Source organism: Schistocerca piceifrons, chromosome 8, assembly GCF_021461385.2.
Source record: "Schistocerca piceifrons isolate TAMUIC-IGC-003096 chromosome 8, iqSchPice1.1, whole genome shotgun sequence".
In the NCBI taxonomy this organism is placed as follows: Eukaryota; Metazoa; Arthropoda; class Insecta; order Orthoptera; family Acrididae; genus Schistocerca; species Schistocerca piceifrons.
This window is the reverse complement of record NC_060145.1, coordinates 485,658,757-485,683,313: the sequence shown is the minus strand read 5'-3', so window position 1 is coordinate 485,683,313 and position 24,557 is coordinate 485,658,757. Positions and strand designations below refer to the sequence as shown.

General features: G+C 40.4%; 1 protein-coding gene across 2 annotated transcripts in view; it reads left to right on the top strand.

Annotated features, from left to right (window-relative positions):
- The first annotated feature begins 85 nt into the window (after nt 1-85).
- The window catches only part of LOC124711412 (bleomycin hydrolase), a 106,295-nt gene continuing 81,823 nt past the window's right edge, over nt 86-24,557 (top strand). Inside the window, exons 1-2 of one of the 2 annotated variants that reach the window (XM_047241472.1) lie at nt 86-410; nt 734-891. In XM_047241472.1, the coding sequence (XP_047097428.1) occupies nt 401-410; nt 734-891 (168 nt within the window). In that variant the 5' untranslated portion in view covers nt 86-400. The other variant, XM_047241470.1, reaches the window with a different exon arrangement.

Here is a 24,557-nt window from a genome sequence, read left to right as displayed (position 1 = left end):
TATTGCGGACTCAGGATCTGGGTTTTACCACAAACCATGAATTCTTTTATTACCATTCATATTTTGTATAACAGCAGATACAGTAGAAAGAACTGTTGCTATGTTAACAGTTGTTTACGACTCAACTCATGTATTTAGACGTTTGAAACTAATAATAGCCGAAAATACTAAAGACGTTTGAACGGGCCGCTAAAACTTCGTTAAAAATCAATTCCACATGGAAATAGGTACGGCCCCATGGTGCATTTCCTTTTGATGGAAACAGCGTAGCGAAAGCATGAACAAGGCGTAAATCGATCGGTTACTGCAATCCTAATGAATTCTCACGTGATATGCAATACACCTCTCGGTTTTTAAGGCCTGTAGTACTTCATATGACCTACATAGTCGGCGCATCAACATGGTTACCCGTAAGTTTTATATAATTTGCTTTGTCAACTCATTTTTGTGTCATAGAGAAAATGCTAAAATGTTCGAGATTTTGTTCATTTAATCTCACTAGGAAATTTCATGCATCGGTGATTGTGACGTGTAGTAGTACTGTCAAAATGAGTAGTACAGGTGACCTGGCTCGTAATGGTAAACAAACGTTAACGAACTAATTGTGTGCCCCTAATATAAACATACATTCACAAATTTAGTTAAAACTTTCGGTTACAGTCTCTGCTACCTGTGCAGTTGCTTCATCGTTTTTAAATTTATTTGTATATTTTTTATACTCGTTTGTCGACAGCTGCACTCACACCAGAAATTTTACAAAGGTTTCGTACAAATTTCTATTCGGAACCAAAAAATTGCTTGGCGCAGAATGCCTGCACCCGCACAGATCCGTTGGATGTCTGCATGTCCAGGAAGCAATTAGAGGAAACACAGCATGTTTTCACGCACAAGGTAAGACAACATTACATTTTCATGTGCTGTGAGATGTTACTATATCTCGCATGTTTATATTTAGCAAATGTTTTGTTTTGGTGGCACAGTTGCTGCTGTATTTGCCATGCTTCCCTCCTAACACACACACACACACACACACACACACACACACACACACACAGGGAGGGGGCGGGGAGAGATAGAGACGAGAGAATTATCATTATCACATGAAGTATAATAATATGAGATGATCAGATGTTTGTCTTTAATACATTAATTAATGATGGTAAACGAACCATGGTGGTTGCCATCACGGTGGTGTGTATGGTAGGCTTTACACTAGGTGCTACATTTATGTGAACTGATTAGTAATGAGAAATATCATAGTGCACAATAAAAAAATGATGCATTTAGTAGGCCTCTACTGATTTTCAAAGCCTGTATTGCACTAATATGGCATGGTGGCTCATTTAGTTGTGTCATTCCAGGACAATACGTACAAATATCCCACATTCATTGCCTTATATTTTTTTGAAAATGAAGAAGAAAGGCAAGACTTTACAAGAACATATCTTGTAAATGTCTTTTTTTAATGTTTTTACTTTTTAAATGAGGTTCACTTATAAGAATTATCTTTACTTCCGTGGTTGACAAACTGAGCTACCAAGGGGAGAGCATTACTTAAGAGTGCTGATCTGATCTACAAACAGACATGTAAGTTTTGTCCATTGTTCCTTTCACAAGAACATCAGAGGGGTGGATCCCTCTAATGCTGTTGTCTGAGATACCTGTCATTTCTCTTTAATCTTCCCCAACATACCCCCACACCATCCTGAAGAAGGAAATCAGCACTAGAAGCAAGGATAATGTGTCACTTTACTTTCTACACATTTGGCCTCCAGAAGGTTAATACTGAGCATAATTTAATAATTTTCTTGGGTGAACTTTCTTTTTATTGCCATCAGTCTTTTTTTTTCCAATACATAATAATTGGTATGTATTGTATAGTATTCTGAACATTGTTATTGTTGTTTTTTTTAGTAGAGTGGAGATACTATAACATTGTAATCAGTAATGAATGTAAACAACGAGAACTGTGCCCGAGGGGTGAGGAGGAGAGCTGGGAAAGAAGTTACACCTCTCTCTCTAAGAGCTGTCTTCCTACATCCGAATCCTGTGCTCCTGTGAAAGCAAAACTGGCGTACTAGCCTTAGGGATCGCCAATCCGTTGTGGTGTTGTGAGAGTCATGCTCAAACCCCATTGCGAACCAGGATTAGTCCCTTCACTCCGTTTAAAATAAGAAAACTACACAAAGCAAAACTGGATACACAAAGAATTCAATAATGGCTACAGCACAGTTGTTTGCTGAGGTTAGAGGTAATGTAAACGTGCTAGTTCAGGATCAAATCTGCCAGTATCTTGCACAAACGCAGTTTGGACCACTACTACATAAAACTGCCACGTTAAAGTGTCTGCATCATGATAGGCCTAGTAGCAGCACTACAGCATACGTACGCTTGAATGAATTGACAAAATTAGTCTTTTCTTTTTGTCTTGTGGTGATTCCTATTTCTACTGATTGTTGTTCATTAATGTATACTTTTACTCCTTCCACACCTCTGAACATTCTCATTCTTCATAGGATCAATGGAATCCGATGAATGAGTGACATCAGTTCATTTTCTGTGTTACTCATGGATAATCTGCTTACTCCTTGTCATAAATGTTCTGTAACTGTTCTTTTCCAATGTTTGAACCATGTCTGGTGCAGTGTGGTAGTGACTGTTGTAGTCAGATTAAAATTGATAGTTGACATCTTGTCACTCACTGCTACAGTGTTGCCAAATCAGCTGCCGGCTACTACTCTGTTACAGGCGACACGCAAACATGGTGGGTCTCTTCACAAATGCTGTTAATGTGTTATGCAGAGCAGTGTTGGAAGCAGCTACCAGGAAGTATGACAAAAATGCGAGATGATCTGTCAACAGATGATTTTAATTGACCAATGACCGAACTGCAGTAGAGGATGCATTTTGTAGCCCTGAATTTAAGCTCTTGTCCTATCATAATAACCCAGTACAGACAGCAAAAGATGGAGTAATTTTGATTTACAGGTACATTGTATGTATTGCCCCTCTCTTGAAAAACCCAAGTTTTAGACCAACCTTTTCCCCCTTGTGCATTACCCGTCATCATGAAAAACTCACTAAGAAATGGCACTTTCTTCAGTTTTTTCTCAGTAACTAGTTTTCATTTCTTTTTTATGCAAAAATATATCCTTATTAATTTAAAAGACCAGTAAATTTCATGCAGGTTTCATACTTAGTGCGTTGAAAAACTCTGAACAGCTACTGGGATATGAGACTGTGAGAATCTGCAAAAATGTCAAAAAATTGCAGAAATGTAAGTGGTTTCACCTCCTGTGTGGCACAGTGCATAATAACCACTGTTGTAGAGGATTTAATTTCCTTAAAGAGTCATACAAAATATTTGTAATTATTCTGTCAACATGCCAAGAAATATTGCATTAACAATTTTAGTGAAAGTGGACTCGAAACTGAATATATCACCCTCAGTCAAAATAATATCCCTGAATGTAATATCATCCTTAAGCCATTATGTATGCAATATACACATGTAGTTCAGGAGATTTATGTAATTTCAGGGAAATAAGTAATTTTGGTAGGAAAAACACACACACACACACACACAAATTTTCAGCACTTTCACCTATATTTCAGCAAAACATAGTTCAAAAATAGATCTTAAATTTTATTTGAATGATATATACAAAATTTTAAATTAAAAATTCATCAATTTCTGTTATTTGCACTCAGATGTGGTTGATGTGTATACTTCACCACTGCGGTCAATAGGCTGGTAATCATCTGACTTGTTTTCTTCCATATTGAATTAAAACACTGGTGCATTACCGCATGATTCGGATCCGCAATGAACAGATAAAATGGAACATTGAAGTTTGCTTTTTTGCGGCTGTATTTGTCGCCACAAGTTATTCTGATTGGCTTGAAATCATGTTCAGCAATGCCTGTGGAGCTGTTTCTTTATTCATCAGCACTAGAGCTGGACCATCCTTTGTCCAGCTCCACTTGGAGGCATCTTTTTCATACCCCATCCACATTTGCACATACAGAGCAGAGGTAGTACTACAGCTGCTAACTGCATGAAGAAATAGAACGTTTTCCACAATATCGTTATGTCTGAATGATATTTTGGAATAAAGCTCATCTCCTGTGTTACCACTTCCAGGATTGCAAAAGAACACACTGTCTGGCACTAAAGCAGCCACCAAAACTAAAAGTTCAATGTCTTCTCCAATAACAACAACAAAATCATGTTCAGAAGACAACAAAATGACAGTATTCACAGTTGCGCCTTCGTTGCCTGCTTGGTGACCCTCCATGCTTGCTGAAATTGCTGAGATGATGCAGAATTGTTTTTTTTTTTTTTTCCATTCATCTTTTGGCATCTGCAAAAACGTGGTAGTATCAAAGAGAACTTCTGTAGCAAATTGAAACCTCTATTGACAAGCTCTTTCAGTGCTGTTGTGCTCCTTTTATTTTCTTCTTTGGGGTACCTGTCAAAGACTACCACAGCATTTTGACATTGATGCCACTATATGTAGGCCACAAATCTTTTCAAATAGCAGAAAAACATTCTCTCAATTTCCAGTGAACTCTGTGTAGGAGGTAGCAACCATCCACCACATCAACTTTGTGCTTTCCCGTTTGTCACTTGGTAAGGGCAAAAAAGAAGAGTAAAATGGGACTTTGTACCTATGTGAATGCCTTTCCAACAAAAAAAGTGACATTGGAAAGGGAGCAAGTTCATACCCGAAGTATTTTCTCAAGTCAGCGTTAGACTGTGTGGAGACCATCATCGTGTGGAAAAGCATGAGAGGATCCAGAGCTACTTTTCCTTTCTTCGTGTTTATATGATTAGCAACTATTACCAATGACACTACTGCATCTTAATGTGGGAAATGCGTGTTCTCAAAATTGCTGTTCACAATTCTATTCATTCCTCTAGAACCAACCTCCCAGGGCAAATGCCAGTTGACATCTTCACCTCCAGTCATTCCATTCCTTACTAAAATTAGGTATTTAACTGTTGGAAAAGAAGTGTGACTGGAAAAACATTCAGTTAGTGTCATGTCAGCATGTTTTCCCACTGTAGCCAATTCATAGCTGCAGCAGTTCTCAATTTCATCACCAACATTTTGTAATGCAGCTAGCCCCAGAGTCCATAAAGTGAGAACGCTGTCCGTTATACCTCTTCCACGATTCAGCCCACCAGAATTATCTGTTGTTTTCATGAGGATTTGTGTAATTGTAATATCCAAAAATATCCCAGACCAAAATTTGTCAGAGCATCTGATTGTGATATAGCTACAGTTGTGAATTTTTAAAATTCTAGTGAATCCATTTTATCTTCAGCTGTCAACATATTTTGCATGTATTGGTGAGCTCAATTTTTTAAAATTCTAATGGATCAATTTTATTTTCAGGAGTCAACATATCTTGCACGTATTGGTGAACACATTTGGCATAGTGAAAATGTCCACTAGTGTGGAACTTTGGATTCATTTTCTGAATAGTGCTACCCTGTTGCCAAAGAGTATGTGCTGTAGAGCAACGCCAGATGGAACACTAGGTGCTTACACCTACATTATCCTGAAAAGTCAGCCGTGGCAGAACACGCTTTAGAAAATCTACACCAAATTCTATTCAGTGAAACATCTGTCATTATGAGGTTGAAGGAATTTTGCGATCATTATAAAAGAAGCAATAGAAGGCATAGTCCATATCAATTCGGGAAGGCTAGGAAAAAATCCTACCTTCATAGTCTCAGATGTTATTGAATTTAGCATATGTTAAAATGAAGGACTAAGTAAGGAACACACATCTTTTTTGTTTTCTCAATAAAAAAATTCTGCTCCGAGATACAGCCCTCCAAAAATGACACTGCACATACCAATATGAAGGATTGATTTTAAAATGCTGTATCTCTAGAACAGTTCTAGATATTTTGTTGTTTTTTTTTTATTTGAAAGATAATTTCTGAACAAAGGAATCCTCCATTTGGACTTATCTGTCAAAGTTCTTTTACTATAGTGTTCCGAACCTTTTTTATAATTTGTTTTTTTTTTTTTTCCAAAAATGGCAATCCATAAAATTTTGATTTTTTTTTTTTTTTTTTTTTTTTCCTGTTAATTAGTACCACATAGTTCTACATTTTCTGAAAAGGAGAGCTTCCACTTTTAATTTCAACAAGTTTTATAAACAATTTAAATTTTTGGAATACATAAAACCTGTTTTATTACCACATTATAAACATGACAGGCTCATAAAAATCAAAACCTAGCCTTATTTAACATAATTTTAATTTTGAAAGATGAGTAAGAGACTCATTTTTCAAGCATTTTATATGGCTCCAAAATGTGTGTGTAAGGTCCATAGACTTAAAGGTTTCAATTTATACAACTTACGTGCACTCTGTTTTGTACTGAAATTAGCCAGTCGATGAACTAAAAATGTGTTTCACTGCTTCAGTATCTTCCTTGGGAAATCTTCAAAACCTTGTGAACAGGAAGTGAGCACTGATGGCATTGTTGCTGTCCTTCAGCTGGAAACCTATATCCAGCAGCTGGTCCATGTGGTATCGTAAAGTTCACTACAATTTTGTTTAACTCATAACTGTTGTCTATAATCTCTGCAATCCACCAGTCACAGTCATACACACGTCACAAACATCCCCCTTCTCAGGTTGTGAATCTGAATATTGTCCTGCTGTTTCTGAGGTGCTGGCCGAACAGACAAAATTTCTTCTTTCTTGCTCTTCAAAGTGCGTGCAATATGAGTTCACCCATCACTCTGAGTCCAAAAATGAGTCTTCCGGATTCTTTTCACAGGAGTAGTTTGTTTGGACCATTCTTCTTTCTTCTGGTCACAGAATTCTTCGATTTACTCTTTGGACAAAAGAATGAGGGCTGTGGATGTGTAAGATGTCGTGACTCTCGTAAAATCCTCAGCATTCTGAATTGAAGCTGTATTTGGTCTGGCAAGATTATGTTTTGTAGCCTGGTGCTTCAGCAGGCCTCCTACACTGTCACAAGGCCCCTTCCTGTGACCAGTAGCACTGTATACCCAGTCAGTTGGCACAAGCAACTTACTCAATTCAAACAGCTGGTAACGATTTTTAAAATGACTAGGAGCACCAGCAGAAATAATGATGATCTCTGCCCCTGTGTGCCGTTGAAGAATTTTGCACATTGGTAGCAAAGCATGTGCTGAGTCATGTCCTGTGTCATCACTTATAACTGCAACACTTGTGGTCTTGTTTTAAAAATATGCCACTCCTGTAAAAATTGAAACCTGGTCATTACTCCAGTGATACCCTTGTACTTCTTGTAGGAGAATTAATGACCAGTTCTCAGCAAACTCACAGTGAAGTACTAAATATAGTTCTTCAGCCTCTGCACACTCTTTAACTTCTGCAATGTGTTGTTGTTGCAATTTCTTCAGATGCTGGTGTGTTACTGCTTTCACTGGCCATTTACCAAGTTAATCAATGAAACTGTCACAGGCAACAGTATTCTTGATTAGTTTATTTTCCTCTCATGTCACATATGTAATTTGTGCAGAATTATCTGCTACATCTTCCAGACCAAGAGCCTGTAAAGACAGTCCTCCCTTTCCAGGGCAATCACCACATTCTTGAAAAAACAAGTCTCTCGCTTTACATCACAGACTACAAATGACTTCACATGCCCAACCGAGGTGTCATATGTCATGTGCTCCAGTAAGTTCTACGAAGTTACCACACAGAGTTCAAAATTCGCACTGTACACATATAAACAGTCATCTCTGGGTGGGTGTGGAACTACCCACTTAGGTCGTAGAGCATAAAATTTTGATCTTTCAATATGTGAAGTTGTCAAGTTGCTCTTGTAAATTGCAAAAGTTTCTTTAATACTGAGAGTCATGTACCTCTTCACTTTCACAACTTTTTGACCTCCGACTGCTACAGTTATAGTGTCTTTTTTGTTAGCACTCAGGCGAGAACAGTCCCATTTATCTTTCAAATAAAATGACTGCACTATTTGAACTTGAGCTGCTTCTACAGGATGACCATAATAGGAATCTGGTCTTCCTAAGACTCCTCTTACAGACCTCACATTTCTTGATTTGTCTCCCATGTTCTTTGATACTGATGGACCTTGGTTCAAAATTGTTTTCATTGAAAATGCCTCAGGAATAATAGTTAAAACTCAAACCATTTCACTATAGGATGCACAATATTCAACAGCTGAATTAATATTTGTGAAAAATTCCTGGCAAGAGTGCTTTGGTTCATTTTCTTCTGAAGATGGAATTTCTACTTTGAAGAGTGTGGTCTGTTTTGCTGTAGTGTATTCATCCATAGCTTTAGTAAATTCTCTGCGCTTTCTTGATGTACGGAGCTTATGACTCGACTTCACTGACTACGGTTTCTTAACAGGACTAACACCTACCTCTGTAGTTGACTGATTCGGAGTATTTAATTCTTCCTCTACTGATGCAAAGTCTGCATCATCTGCACCATGGGAGGCTTCACCTTGTTCAGGTACTATCATTGTTGTTATTCTGTGAAAACATTTAGAACACAAAAAGTCGTCATTGGAAAAATCTTCACTTTGAAACAGAGTCTTCAAATGAGAACACGTGTTCCCAACCTGACAAAGTCTGTTTTTTTTGTTTGTCTTATATATCACTCTTTCATGGATATGCAAATAGTCAGCACACTTCACTCTCCTGTGGCCCCAGACAGAAGAAATTTCAAACAGTCCTTTCCACAAAACACTCTGTAACTGTGTCAACTGGCAAATTCCTCACGAAAACACAGAATTCACTGGATGGTCTAAGATCTCTTAGAAACCTCTTCAGTAAACAAGTTAGCAGTGAACAACTTCAATACAGAAACCTGCAATGAACAACCGTGATGAAGAAACTGACAAGAAACTACAGCAAAGTGTAAGAAATATCTGCAACAATGAAAATGAAAAGAAATGACTGCAACAAAGAAAATGATAAGAAATAACTGCAACAAAGACAATAGAAATAAACATTATAACAAAGAAATTAGTACGAAACAACTTCATTGAAGACAGTTGGAAGTTAAAAAAATGATTTTTTTAAAAATAAAACCTGTTCAACTTAAAAGTGGAAGCTCTCCTTCACAGAGATTATAGTACTACATGGTACTAGTCTAACTTTTTTGGATTGGCATTTTTAGAAAAAAAATTCTGCTAATTATAAATAAAATTCAAAAGGCAACAGTAAAAGAACTTTGACAGATATGTCCAACTTCCTGGATACCATTGTAATCATAAAGCAATTACCTTTCAAATAAATAAAACTTTTAACAAAATATTTAGAACTGTTACAGAGATACAGCATTTTAAAAAAATTTCCAAAATTCACATCACTAAAATGGTGTTCGCAATGTCATATTTGGAAACCTGTATCTCGGGGCAGGAATTTTTTTGCAGAAAACAAAAAGTATGTGTTTCCAGCTTACTACTAAATTTTAACATATGCTAAATTCGATAATGTCCGAGACTATGAAGGCAACCCCTGTGCCTGAAGTGATGTGGATTATGGGTACGGACCTTTCTCCAAGTCCCTGTTTTCAGCTGTCTTTCCTTCTGTCTATTGGTTTCACATGTAGTCTTTTTTAACCCCTTTTTTTCTCAGTGTTCTACAGTTCTGACATGGGCATATAAGACCCTGTTTGTTTTTGTGCCCTAAAAACAAAACAAAACAAAATCCACATACCTAACCATCCTTGGCAACTTATTGTAGCAGTCTATTGCGCTCTCGCTGAAAGAATTTCCACTCTTATTGACTAACACCTCCAACAAATTGCCTGGAACCTACCTTCCTACATCAAAATGCTAAACACTTCCTTCACCAACTGTCCACCAGCTTCACCCCTTTACCCCCTGATCCCTACTCATACCAGTTAGTTCCACCTCCCTATACACCAACATCCCTCAAGCCCTTGATCTTGCTGCTATTGGAACACTCCCTTCTCCTAAAGATCTTTAGACTCCAGGCCTAACACCCCATTTCTTGTACACCTTGCCAAATATATCCTGATGCAGAACTTCGTGGCACCCTCCTGTACCAACCAACCTGTTTATGGTCCATCCGAAGAAAAACTTCCCAGCCTCCCAAAACTCTCAACACCTAGTCTGGTTCAGATCCATTGATGATGTATTCATGATCTAGAGTCAGGGCTGAGACACCCTGGCCTCATTCCTTCTTGACCTCTCCCTCTCCCTCTCCCATGCCCTTCACCTGGTCCTACTCGTGCCAACATTTTTCTGATGTCCCCAGCCACACCTCTGTCCACATTAAACCCACTAACCACCCATAGTACCTCCATTTAGACAGACACCAAAAAATCCCTCCCATAGAACTTGGCCGCCCATAGACATGGCATCTACAGTTACAAAAACTCCCTTGCCTTGTATACTGAAGGTTTCATGAAAGCCTTTACAGATAGGCACTGCGCCCTAAATGTAGTTGACAACCAGATTTCCTGTGCCATATCCTCACGCTCTTCCACTCATTCCACCATCCCAAGAATCAGCTACAAAGAGAGAGCCCTGCTCTCTCCCCCCTCTCCTGCCTCCCCCCCACCCCTCTTTACACAGTATCACACTGAATTGGAACAGCTGAGTCATATCCTTTGTCAGAGATTTGATTATTTCTAATCATGTCTTGAAATGAGGGACATCCTACCCAAGATGCTTCCCCCTTGTCTTCTGTCACCCACCCAACCTCCACCCCCACTCCGAATCCCGTGCTGCACCTAGCGAGATGGCACAATGGTTAGCATGCTGGACTTTGCTTTCGAAAGGGTGATGGTTCAAACTCGCGTCTGGCCATCCTGATTTAGATCTTCCACGATTTCCCTAAATCGCTTAATGCAAATGCTAGGATGGTTCCTTTGAAAGGGCATCACTGACTTCCTTCCCCATCTTTCCTTAATCTGATGGGACCGATGATCTTGCTGTTTGGTCACCTTCCCCATATCAACCAACCAAGCAACCCCACGCTGCAGTAATCATATCCCTGTGGCAGACACAGGTGCAAGTCTTGCCCAATACACCTACCCAGCACTTCCTAACAGCCTTTGTCCAGCCAAGTGTGTGTGTGTGTGTGTGTGTGTGTGTGTGTGTGTGTGTGTGTCGGCTGCAGCAGGGTTGGTGGTGTAATTATGAACAACCACAGCTAAACCAATACCAGGCAGAATTCATGTACTGATAGACAGGATGTGGAGGATGTGTGTAATAAATTGCATGAAATCAATGGAGGGAATCGCTTGTGACTTGCACTGTGCTGCTAGCAGCCCAACTAGCACAGTAACTGTGGATAGGGGTGAAAAAGAATGGGGTACAACAGTCGAGTAACTCCTCATAAGCCACACATTTCTATAGTCATTGCTAATGGTGTGAAAAGTGATGCCACTAGAGAGTTGATGACTGGAAATGAGCGATTTGGAGTGGTGAATCATGCTATAGCCTCTGACAATTGAATAGTAGGGATTTGGTGTCACAGATGCCTGGATAGTGTTACCTGGCATCATTGTAGTAGCAAGCTATCTGTTATAGATAGATTGCTACTCACCATATAGAGGAGACATTGAGTCGCCAATGAGCACAATAAAAATACTGCAGAATGTGAGCTGTTGGCCAAAAGTAGACAACACATACATTCTTTCTAGTATAACACACACACACATTACTACCCTCTGTGGCAAATGATGCCATAGTGCAAGCAACTGCACATGATGAATCAGTCTGAGTGTTGGGGGCAAGGAGGAGGCTGGAGTGGGGAGGAGGAGGGATAGCGGGGTAGGGGGTGGGGAGTATTGTGAAGTGCTACTTGTGGGAGCATGCAGGGAAGTGGTGGGGGCATGGCTAGAGCATCTAGGTGCAGTTAGAAGGTTAGACGGAGGAGGGGGAGGAGAGGGGTGTGGAGAAGGAAAGAGGTAGAGGAGGGGAAGGAGGAGACTGTGGATTTGTTGGTGGAATGGAAGGCTGTGTAGTGTTGGAGTGGGAGCAGGGAAGGGGTAGGTGGATGAAGGACAGGGACTAATGAAGTTTGAGGCCAGGGGGTTATAGGAACATAGGATATGTTGCAGGGACACATTCAGCAATTTAGAAAAGCTGCTGTTATACTATGGCACAGGCTGTGAAGCAGTCGTTGAATGCCGTGGTGGGCAACATGCTCAGCAACAGGGTGGTCCAACTGTCTTTTGCCCACAGTTTGTTGGTGGCCATTTGTGCAGGCACACTATTTGTTGGTCGTGAAAACACTGTTGTGATCTCCAAGCTAAGCTGCAACCACTGTGCTACATTGTATGTTGTCCGTACAAATGGCACCGACAAACTGTGGCCAAAAGAGAACTGCGCCGCCAACAAGGGGGGAGCACGGTGCCAACACGATGTTCTTTATTTCAGTGACTGGTTCACAACCTGTGCCATCAGGATCAACCCCCCCCCCCCCCCCTTGCAATTGCTCACGTTTAGTAGTCTGTGACTCAACATGTGCTCTGCATGGTGAGTAGAGATCTATCCTTTTCATAATATCCTCATTATTCCATCCTGGATTTTCCATTGTTCGACACTAAAGTACAGAGGATGTGGTGTTGTGGTATGGAGGTATTTTGCATGATTAGGAAACCGATAGATGCAAAAGGATATGAACACATAGTACATCATTGTACACTGTGTCCAGTAAAACAGTTTGGAGGTGATGAGAGTTTATAATAGCACAACAGTGTACCGTGTCATAAAGCAGCATCTGTGAGGCAATAGTTTTGAACAATAGCCTTCCTGGAATGGGCTGGCCTATCCAACATCCTGACCTGAGCCCAATGAAACACCTCTGGGTATGTAATGTCACTACGTCATCTAGTGGAACAGACCTTCATTTCACAGAGTGTTTCATTTAGATCTAATGCGAATTTACCCTTATCTGCAGTACCTCACTTTACCCTCTCACTTGCAGCAGCTTCCAGCTCCTTAAAAGTAGTCAAGGTAGTCTTCATCTAAGTAGTAATGTAGGAATGGCACTCATTACATTCTGTACCAGGAATATCGCCCATACAGAAGTTCCTTTGTGATTAATATTGCAAATTTTGTTTGCGTGTATACAAAACAAAGGATATGTTTTACACACACAAAGAAAAAGCCAACAAGAGCTCATAATAATGAATGTTTTTGACTCAAATTGCAGAACTTTGTGCGAATAATGAGAGATGCCTACATGACATCAGCTGTAGTCATGATACAATCCTCACTTATATGGAATCTTAAGATTTCCAGTTTAATTGTGAAAAGTGTAACACACTTGAGATTAACAATTGACTAAAGGACAATAAAATCTTAGAAATGTGCACTATGATAGGAGGAAATAGCTAAACAAGACAAAATGCAACTTGTATAATGTGTACAGTAAACAACTACTAATCGCAGTTGTTAATTCGGTATTAACAATTTCAGAAACTATTGGAAATTCAAAAAAATACTATGTGTACCACCAAAAATATATACAGTGGGCGAAAGATGGGTATAAATCAAACAACACAGTTAGTTACAGTGTAGAACAGTAAATTCTGGAATTTTTAGAAGTTAATGAATTTGACTTGCACGGTGTTGTGTAAACGCAAAGTGAGAACCGACTGTGTGTTAAATTAATGAGAGTGATATAAATTTGTAATAGTGTTTCAAACTGTGTTGTCACCCCTCCTACCCTAGTGTACAAAAGATGAACATGAACTCAAAACTTTGTAAATAGGTTGAAATGAAACCCTCAGGCGTTTTCTGGCAATTTCCACTAATTTTGTCTCTTCATTGCTTCATGTACATGGAAACATGAAGTTCTACTGTGGTCTATATTCTAAATCAGAGTGTACGGCACTCTTTAACTATCACCTAAGTTAGATTCCTACGATTATGGATGTAACAAGTGAAACTTTTTAGGTGAAGTATTTCATTCAAACAGGCTATTTTAAATGAACTGTCACACACAAAAGAAACTTGTTTGAATATTAGAAGACTGGAAAACAAAGTTAATCAACTGTTTCTCTGCTTACACGAACTAAGAAGTCAAAAGGAAGTGGCTGGCTGAACACCACATAAATACAGGGATGCATATTATGATTATAAATTATCAGCCTATATCCATAAGGCAAACGTGAAGAAAGGTGGTGGTGTCATTGTAAGTTAAAACTAACATGAAGTTCATATCTATTGAAACCATTAGTTTCTGTTTATATTTACAATTAGAAGCATATGCTTGTACATTGCTAGTACTGGGAAAACTTATTTATGTCATTACAATATGTGGAAGCTCACTGGAAAATTCTCAAATAGTTCTAGAAAAAATTGAATCCTTATTATGTCTGCTGGCAGACAGTAAAGTAAATGATAATATATGGAGAAGTTTATATAGATTTTCTGAAAGTTTCAGATGAAAGAAAGGATTTGAAAGCAATATTCAGAACTTTAAATTTGAGTTCCGTGACACAAATTAGCAGAATACTGATAGACAAGGTATGTGTAGATGATATGATGAAGTATCTCCTGGTCAGCGAGCATCAATTCTGAAAACATTGGTCATATGAAACCCAATTTGTAATATTTTTGCATGACCCTAAAAGCCAAGGATTCAAGGTAGTCGGGTAGATAGAGCATTTCCCGATATCCGGAAAACATTTGATCAGTACCACACCTACGCTTATTATCAAAAGTACGATCATGTAGGGTTTGTGGCTGGATTGAAGATTACTTGATAAGAAGGGGACAAGAAGTTATTTTGGATGGAGAGTCATCAACAAATGTAAAAGTAACTTCAGGCTCTACCTGGGTTGATGGTTGTTTGCCTAGCATCTCGTGGGTTCCCTGTGGAATGGTTTCATCAAACTACTACTCTTGACGGGGCGGGTGTACTGTCAGCTAGTACCTACACCCACTCATCAGAGCTCGGTTGGTCAGTCTTCCCAAAAAGAAGTCTCAGAATCATATTAACAGGGCATTAGTGTGCCACTTCAATTATAATCAAGCGAACAGGGGGAACCTTTGAGAAGGTCTCCTCTTTTTATACTCACAAGGCAGTGGAAGGTGTTGCTGGGTCCCTAAAAACTGTCAAACGACTTCGTAATGGAACACTTCTAGTTTACACTGCTAATTCAAACCAGATATCTAAACTTCTGGAATGTAAGGCCGTAGGTGACTAGCCAGTCGACGCTGAGTTGCATAACATCCTTAACTTTAGTATGGGTGTGGTTACCTGCTCCAATATAATGGAGGTGGACCCCGCAGAGTTACGTGAAGAATGGAAAAATATGGGTGTCGCAGAAGTGCGGAACTTTGAGGAGAGTCAATAGCAAATTGGAAAAATCGGCAACATTTATTCTAACATTTAGTACTCCGGAATTACCTGAACATATTGTTGCAGGCTAAATCCTTCTTAAGGTTCGCCCATTTCTTCCTAACCCAATGTGATGCTTCAAATGTTAAAGATTTGGCCATACCACTGTGGGATGTAATGGGAGGGCTACATGTGGCAATTGTGGAGGCTCAGCTCACGAATCAGGCTGTTCCTGTACACATTCCTCCAAAATGTGTATACTGCTCCAGGGATTGCCCAGTGTGGGGCAGAAAGTGTGAGGTTTACAACGAGGGAAGGAAAATTCAGAAGCTGAAAGGCAAGAGATGCACTTCCTTTGGTGAAGCTAAAAAAGCTTTCAAAGCTATGCAACTTCCGGTTTTTGCTACTTCTTTTGTACATTTGCCCTTAAGACCCCAATTGCCAAGTGTGATGTCTCCATACAAACTCAGACCACAGGTTCAAGTACGAGCACATGAGCATGTTGGTGTATCTGTGGGGGAAATGCTTCACTTGAAACAGAAGTCATTCAGAAGCCATCAGCAATGGGCTTACCAACTAAGCCACATACCACTGCCCACCATCAGAAGTCAACTAAGCTGTCTCTGCAACCTAAGCAATCACATCTTCCCATAATTAAAAGAAAAACGTCCTTTGAAAAGTAGTTCCAAGTCCAAGAAAGTGGTAGCTAAACCATCAGATTGGCTAACTCCCCCCCCCCCCCCCTGTCTGACGGGGTCTATGCTTTTGAGGATATGTACTTCCAATCAGAGGAACCAGATGGCTGGGAATCGTTAACGTTCCCCCTGACCTCCCCGGTAAGTCACCAATTCTGAGGGAGAAAAACACGAACAACCTTCGCTAAACAATGGCTTCCACAGGGACTTCTGTGTTGCAGTGGAATTTTAAGAATATTGCTCACATTTGGAAGAATTACAGCTCCTGGTCCAGGAGAAACTGTTCTGCATCTGCTTACAAGAAATGCATCTTAGTCACCACACCTGCATTATGGGGTTACCTCCCATACAGGAAGGACGATATCATTGGAGACGGGGCTAAAGGTGGAGTGGCTGTTTTCATTGATGACAGATGCAACTCCTCTCCTGTCTCTTACCAATTGCCATAAATGTTCTAGCACTCTTTAATATCACATTGTGTTCATTGTATCTTCTACCTAATGATCCTTTGGATGCAAACACACTGACAGAACTCTTCTGGGCACTCCCACACCCATTCCTCCTTGTGGGGGACTTCAATGCACGCAACGTGCTGTGGGGCTCGGCTACCAGTTGCTCCAGGGGCCAGATGATAGAGCAACACGTCCATTCTGAGAATGTCTGCCTTCTGGACGCAGGTCAGATGACGCACATTTCCATAGCTACAGGATCTTTTTCAGCCATTGACCTTTGTTTTTGTTCCCCAGCTATTGCAGGCTCACTTCAGTGGGAAGTGGCTGCAGCTTTACATTCTAGTGACCACATTCCAGTGTGGATCCATCTGCTGACTAGAACAGTGGTTGACAGGCGACCACGCAGTGGTTGATACAAAGGGCAAATTGTTTCCAGTACAGTTGATAGGCTATTTTTGAACAAAAGGATTGTGAACAGGAGACAGTGGCCCATTTCACTTGTGAGAACCAAGGGGCTGCTACAGAGTCCATCCCATGGTCTACTAACCACTCAGATGACGACCTGTACCTTGGTGGAATGACAACTTGTGATTGGCAATCAGGGCCAGACAAACAGCACTGCAGAACTTCAAACACCGTCCAACTACAGAAAACCTTCACAACTTCAGATCTGCGAGAGCACATGTGAGGTGAGTGATAAGAAACGGAAGAGGGCTTCCTGGAGGGAATTCACGGGTTCCATTAATTGGTCTTCTTCCACTGCGCAAGTTTGGGACTCAGTAAGACGGATTTCAGGCAACGGCAGTACACGTCCCATTACAGCCTTGTCAATACATGGCTCAGATTCTAGCTGAACACTTCTTTGCTTTCAATACGTTATCCAGACAAGCACCTGCTTTTCACGTGTTCTATAGAACTACAGAGATTAGGAAGCTTCATTTCTTCTCACATGATGAGAAAGACTGCAGCCTCTTTCCTCCATGTAGGAAGTGGAATTAGCTGTGTCTGCAACCAGAGACACTGCTCCATGACCTGATGAGATCCGTTATGCTTTGTCATCTGTGCCCTGAATCGAAAGACAGCTTCTCTCTTTCAGTGATACCTGGTTTGATGGACAGTACCCCACAACTTGGAAGGAGGCAATATTAATTCCATTCTGCAAACCAGACAAGGACCACAGTGCCCGTAACAGTTACTGGGTGTAGCCCTTACCAGTTGTATGGATAAGATTCTCGAACGCATGTCTGGCTTCTTGAATCCCAAGGTCACCTGAGCTGCTCCCATGCGGTTTCAGTCACTACCGTTCCACCCTTGACAAATTAATTGTACTGGAGACAGCGATACAGGAGTCTTTCTTAGGCCAAAACTATTTGGTTTGTGTGTTTTTTGACATGAAAAAAGCATTGGAGGTACATCATCATTTGCCAGCTTCATGAATGGGGACTACATGGACACCTACCACTTCTTATCCAGTCCTTTCTCGAGGACCAGCATTTTCAATATTGTGTTGGTGATGCCTTTTCTGACTGCTACGTTCAAGAGAATGGGGTCCCCCAAGGCAGTGTCCTCAGTGTCACATTGTTTGCTGTCACTATCAATGGCATTTCCTCCACAGTCAGGAACCCTGTCAAATGCTCTTTGTTTGTGGATGACTTTTCGATCTTCTACTCCTCTTCTGATCTTACAGCGATGACGAGGTAGCTACAGCTGCCCATTAGGAGCTGGAAACCTGGGACAGAACAGCTGGTTTCCAGTTCTCATGCGAGAAGACTACATGTGTCAATTTTAACCATGCTCGTCAAAGTTTGAACCAACCAGTGCTCACAGTGGGTAAAAATATTCTACAGTTTTCAAGAAACTATGCATTTTTGGATTTATTATTTGACATGAAATTAACTTGGCTCCCACACCTGAAAAACCTATGAACAAAGGGCTTCCAGTCATTGTATATTTTGAAATGCCTTAGTAGAAAAACAAGGGGAGCTGACAGGTCCCACCTCCTGTAGTTTTACAGGCCATCTTGCAGATGCTGATTCCAGTGTTACAAGAATGGTGAAATTTTGTGAACTGTCGGGCCTTATCCTTAAATTGGTGAGGAAGGGAGGCAGACTTTAATACATTATAATCTGCTCCGCATGTGGGGACAGCCTTCATCTCCACTGATGAGATTGGCATACCGACTTTTCATCAGGTGCTGATGACCATGATGTGGAGAACCCCTCACCTCAAATCATCATCATCTGGCTTCAACCTTGCTTAGTCAGTTTCCTCCAACTGCCTGTCCCTATCCCTGCTTCCATTCCAGCCGCACACATGCCTACTATCTCCTCAGCACAATTGCATATTCCATTCCCCTTCTCTCCTCTTGAACATTGCATCTCTGTCACATCCCTGCACACTTCCACATGCTACACTATCATATCTTCATCCAACCCTTCTATGCTATCCCTTTTCTTCTATGTCCCCCATCTCTTTTGTACTTCCACTGTCCACCCCAGTACTGCCCACCACAGTCAGACCTTAGCATCCAGAGATGACATTAGCCTTGCAGTGTAAGTTTTGTGTGTGTTTCCACATCTGAAGAATTGCTTTGTCCAATAGCTTATATGTAATAAGTCTTCTTTCAATGTGCCACTCAGCGACTTCTCTAATGTGGTGAGTAGCAATCTGTCGTGTTTCATACTTGATATTACCCATCTTTCAGTTCACTCTGGACCAGAAACAAATTATGCATTAAGGTGATTTGCACCTGATGGTGGACCCAGAGGGTCTGAAGTGCATTGTGTAATTTAATAAAACACGAAGAAATTGTGACTGAAGACGTTTTCATTCCTACTACCACTGTGTTTAATAATGTTATTTCATCCTGGGTTTCCCATTGTTCAGCCAGGTATTGGTAAGATGCCATTGTTTTAAACATTCAGGAATGTAGCAGTATACACTTCACAAAACAAAACAAAAAGTAGTGTCTTACAGCCACAATATCAGTGAGGTGCAGTAGAAATTGGTCAACTAAAGTAACTGGTAGAGATGTGGAATGGAATGATCACATAGGCTCAGTTCCAGGTAAAACAGTCGGCAGACCGTGATGCATTGGCATTATACTAGGAAAATGGTATCATTCTGTAAAGGAGATTAGTTACAAAACTCTGGTGTGACTCGTCTGAGAATATTGCTTAAGAGTGTGAGACTTGTGCTGAATAGTACTAACAGGGGATACTGAACATATGCATTGTTCAAAAGAATTAAGGGAACATGTGTATCAACATTTGGTATGTTAGATCTATTTTGATATAGGGTGTACCTGTGGTCTTTTTACATGAGATCTTTGCTTTCATTGTAGGCAACAATTAAAATTATTCACAATATCAGCTGTGTTATGCATTATAGTGTCAGATGACCCCTCAGAAGAAAGTGAGTACCAGTGTCACAGTGTTTTCTAGTGTGGTACACAGATAGCAGTTGTCATTTGTGGATGATGTATTCAATGAATCACATGCAATGCAACATCTTAATGCAGTACAAGTGGCTAGGGTGACCTGTTTGATACAAAAAGGATGATCTTTCAGTTGTGTTACTGCAGATGCCAATGCCTCTCCATATGTCATCCAAAGAACATACTACAGGAAGAGAGGTTAATATACAAGCTGAGTTGAATGAGGTCGCTGATGCATTACAACCCCTCATGAAGGCTGATATCTGGTTTTCTCTGCATTGTGGCATCACACAGATACCACCAGAGCACTGCACGAAGATCTCAGAAGGGTCGGTGGAGCTGCTACTCCGTTGACATGACAACATCTTGCAGCTCGCTTTCAGTCCTGCTGTTTCCATGTCAACTGGCAACTTCATAACTGGCAAAACTTATTATTCACAGACTAGTCCAGTTGCCCTGTGATGCAAGGTGATGGCCGTGTTTGATTGCGGAGACCCACGGTGATCAATACCTGCCAAATATTGCCCAGGACATCGACAGATTTCCAAGGTTCTGTGATTTTGTGGGGAGGCTTCGATGTTGACAGCCATACAGATCTCGTTGTTGCCACAGTTATCTTACCACCAGGCAGTACATTGAATAGATACTGACAGGCGCTGTTGGACCGTGTGATGGCTGCTGCATACAGTAGTGAGACTGGATCCTAATCCTACACGGCAGGCATCAACAGGGGTGCCATGCAAAGCAAGGACATCGACGTAATGGAATGTCCAGCAATGAGTCATGATCTGAACTCCATTGTGCATATGTGGGACGTGCTTGACAGACGTATTCGTATTCGTGTTCGTTCTGCTCCACCACAGATTTTCTAAGAACTACGTGGACTGTAATTGAAGATTGGGAATGGATACCACAGGGTGACCCCTGTATAATTATACGCAGCATGCCACATACTTGTCACGCACTGATAAAAGCTCATGGAAGGCATACACATTATTGAAGCTCTGAGTCCAGTGAAAAGCACCCAGGATGATGGGATGAATGATTGTTACCACTTTGTTGTCGACACCTGTTGGACATTTCACTTCTCTTTATGTATACAAGCACAGATGTAATGATGTTTTGTTGTGTACTTAATTTGTGAAAGATAAAGGTATAATTTTTTAACACCCGGTCCTCAGTTATTGCTCAATGAAGTACAGCAGAATCTTTTGAGCAGGGCATAAAAAAGGGCAGCCATTCACCAGTTCGTTCAACCTTTGGGAAGGCGTTACAGAGATGCCGTTCAAGATAGATGTAAATTGTCCTAAGAAAGCCTACTTAACAAAGATTCGAGTACCAGCTTTAAATGAGGAATCTTGGACTGTACTACAGCCCCTTTACACATTGGGTCACAAAGACGAGCTCAAACTACAGCACTCGCAGAGGCATTTAAGCACTCATTCTTGTCACGCTTCGTGTTTGAATGGAATGGAACTGGCACATGTTTAGAAAGTTCTGAATGACCTTTCTGTCCATTATGCAAACTAGCCATGGTTCATGATAAATGAACAGAAAACAGGAAATTTCTAGAAGACATAAAGTAATAGAATATGTGCGAAAATTAACTCCACACACACACACACACACACACACACACACACACACACACACACACACAGCAAAATCATGATTACTCTGTGCTTTGCAAAAGAAATAAGAATATCTCAAAGCAAAATCTCAGTCAGGCCTGATAATACTATAAGTAAATTACTAAAATATTGTTTACACATATGCAATGTGTTAAGTCACATATACAATACAGCACAAGTACTGGGTATATTTCCAGGCTTGTTGAGATATGCTGTACTCAGACCAGTATCACTGCCTACCTCTTTCCTGAACGCATTGGAAAAGATTATGTACCAAAGAAAAAATTATGTACCCAAGAAAAGTAACTCCCTTAATCCAAAATATATTTAGTCAGCTTTCAAAAGGATCTTTCCTCAGAATATGCTATTTTGCAATTTGTGAATCAGATTGCACAAAATTTAAATGGCAAATAATTTGCTAACAGGTATTTGCTGTGACTTGTCAAAAATTATTTGATTGTGCACAGTATGCTCTTACAGAAGTTAAGATGAGTAGCCTAGAATCAAACTGGTCTTTCTCTAAAATTATCAAAAATAAGGTTATTGCTTGTTTCAGTGTTTTTTTTATTTTTATTTTTTTTCCCCCAAAGAACATGATATACTAATTGGTTAGTGTCTAGCAGAAACAGATGAGAAAATCATTGTTTGGAGAAGTACAGCACTTTCTCTCTCGGATAAAGTGCGGAATGACTCCAAGGCAGCACCAACCGATGGCAGCCTCCCATTCACGGCCACATTGCTTCATAGTTTGAGATCAGCTGTTTCCAATATTTTTTTTCATCAGTCTACTGACTGGTTTGATGTGGCCCACCACGAATTCCTTTCCTGTGCTAACCTCTTCATCTCAGAGTAGCACTTGCAACCTATGTCCTCAATTATTTGCTTGACGTGTTCCAATCTCTGTCTTCCTCTACAGTTTTTGCCCTCTACAGCTCCCTCTAGTACCATGGAAGTCATTCCCTCACGTCTTAGCAGATGTCCTATCATCCTGTCCCTTCTCCTTATCAGTGTTTTCCACATATTCCTTTCCTCTCCGATTCTGCGTAGAACCTCCTCATTCCTTACCTTATCAGTCCACCTAATTTTCAACATTCGTCTATAGCACCACATCTCAAATGCTTCGATTCTCTTCTGTTCTGGTTTTCCCACAGTCCATGTTTCGCTACCATACAATGCTGTACTCCAGACGTACATCCTCAGAAATTTCTTCCTCAAATTAAGGCCGGTATTTGATATTAGTAGACTTCTCTTGGCCAGAAATGCCTTTTTTGCTATAGCGAGTCTGCTTTTGATGTCCTCCTTGCTCCGTCCGTCATTGGTTATTTTACTGCCTAGGTAGCAGAATTCCTTAACTTCATTGACTTCGTGACCATCAATTGTGATGGTAAGTTTTTCGCTGTTCTCATTTCTACTACTTCTCATTACCTTCGTCTTTCTCCGATTTACTCTCAAACCATACTGTGTACTCATTAGACTGTTCATACCGTTCAGCAGATCATTTAATTCTTCTTCACTTTCACTCAGGATAGCAATGTCATCAGCGAGTCGTGTCATTGATATCCTTTCACCTTGTATTTTTATTCCACTCCTGAACCTTTCTTTTATTACCATCATTGCTTCCTCGATGTACAGATTGAAGAGTAGGGGCGAAAGGCTACAGCCTTGTCTTACACCCTTCTTAATACGAGCAGTTCGTTCTTGACCGTCCACTCTTATTATTCCCTCTTGGTTGTTGTACATATTGTATATGACCCATCTCTCCCTATAGCTTACCCCTAGTTTTTTCAGAATCTCGAACAGCTTGCACCATTTTATATTGTCGAACGCTTTTTCCAGGTCGACAAATCCTATGAAAGTGTTTTGATTTTTCTTTAGCCTTGCTTCCATTATTAGCCATAACGTCAGAATTGCCTCTCTCGTCCCTTTACTTTTCCTAAAGCCAAACTGATCGTCACCTAGCGCATTCTCAATTTTCTTTTCCATTCTTCTGTATATTATTCTTGTAAGCAGCTTCGATGCATGAGCTGTTAAGCTGATTGTGCGATAATTCTCGCACTTGTCAGCTCTTGCCGTCTTCGGAATTGTGTGGATGATGCTTTTCCGAAAGTCAGATGGTATGTTGCCAGACTCATATATTCTACACACCAACGTGAATAGTCGTTTTGTTGCCACTTCCCCCAATGATTTTAGAAATTCTGATGGAATGTTATCTATCCCTTCTGCCTTATTTGACCGTAAGTCCTCCAAAGCTCTTTTAAATTCCGATTCTCATACGGGATCTCCTATCTCTTCTAAATCGACTCCTGTTTCTTCTTCTATCACATCAGACAAATCTTCACCCTCATAGAGGCTTTCAGTGTATTCTTTCCACCTATCTGCTCTCTCCTCTGCATTTAACAGTGGAATTCCCGTTGCACTCTTAATGTTACCACTGTTGCTTTTAATGTCACCAAAGGTTGTTTTGACTTTCCTGTATGCTGAGTCTGTCCTTCCGACAATCATATCTTTTTCGATGTCTTCACATTTTTCCTGCAGCCATTTCGTCTTAGCTTCCCTGCACTTCTTATTTATTTCATTCCTCAGCGACTTGTATTTCTGTATTCCTGATTTTCCCGGAACATGTTTGTACTTCCTCCTTTCATCAATCAACTGAAGTATTTCTTCTGTTACCCATGGTTTCTTCGCAGCTACCTTCTTTGTACCTATGTTTTCCTTCCCAGCTTCTGTGATGGCCCTTTTTAGAGATGTCCATTCCTCTTCAACTGTACTGCCTACTGCGCTATTCCTTATTGCTGTATCTATAGCGTTAAAGAACTTCAAACGTATCTCGTCATTCCTTAGTACTCCAGTATCCCACTTCTTTGTGTATTGATTCTTCCTGACTAATGTCTTGAACTTTAGCCTACTCTTCATCACTACTATATTGTGAGCTGAGTCTATATCTGCTCCTGGGTATGCCTTACAATCCAATATCTGATTTCGGAATCTCTGTCTGCCCATTATGTAATCTAATTGAAATCTT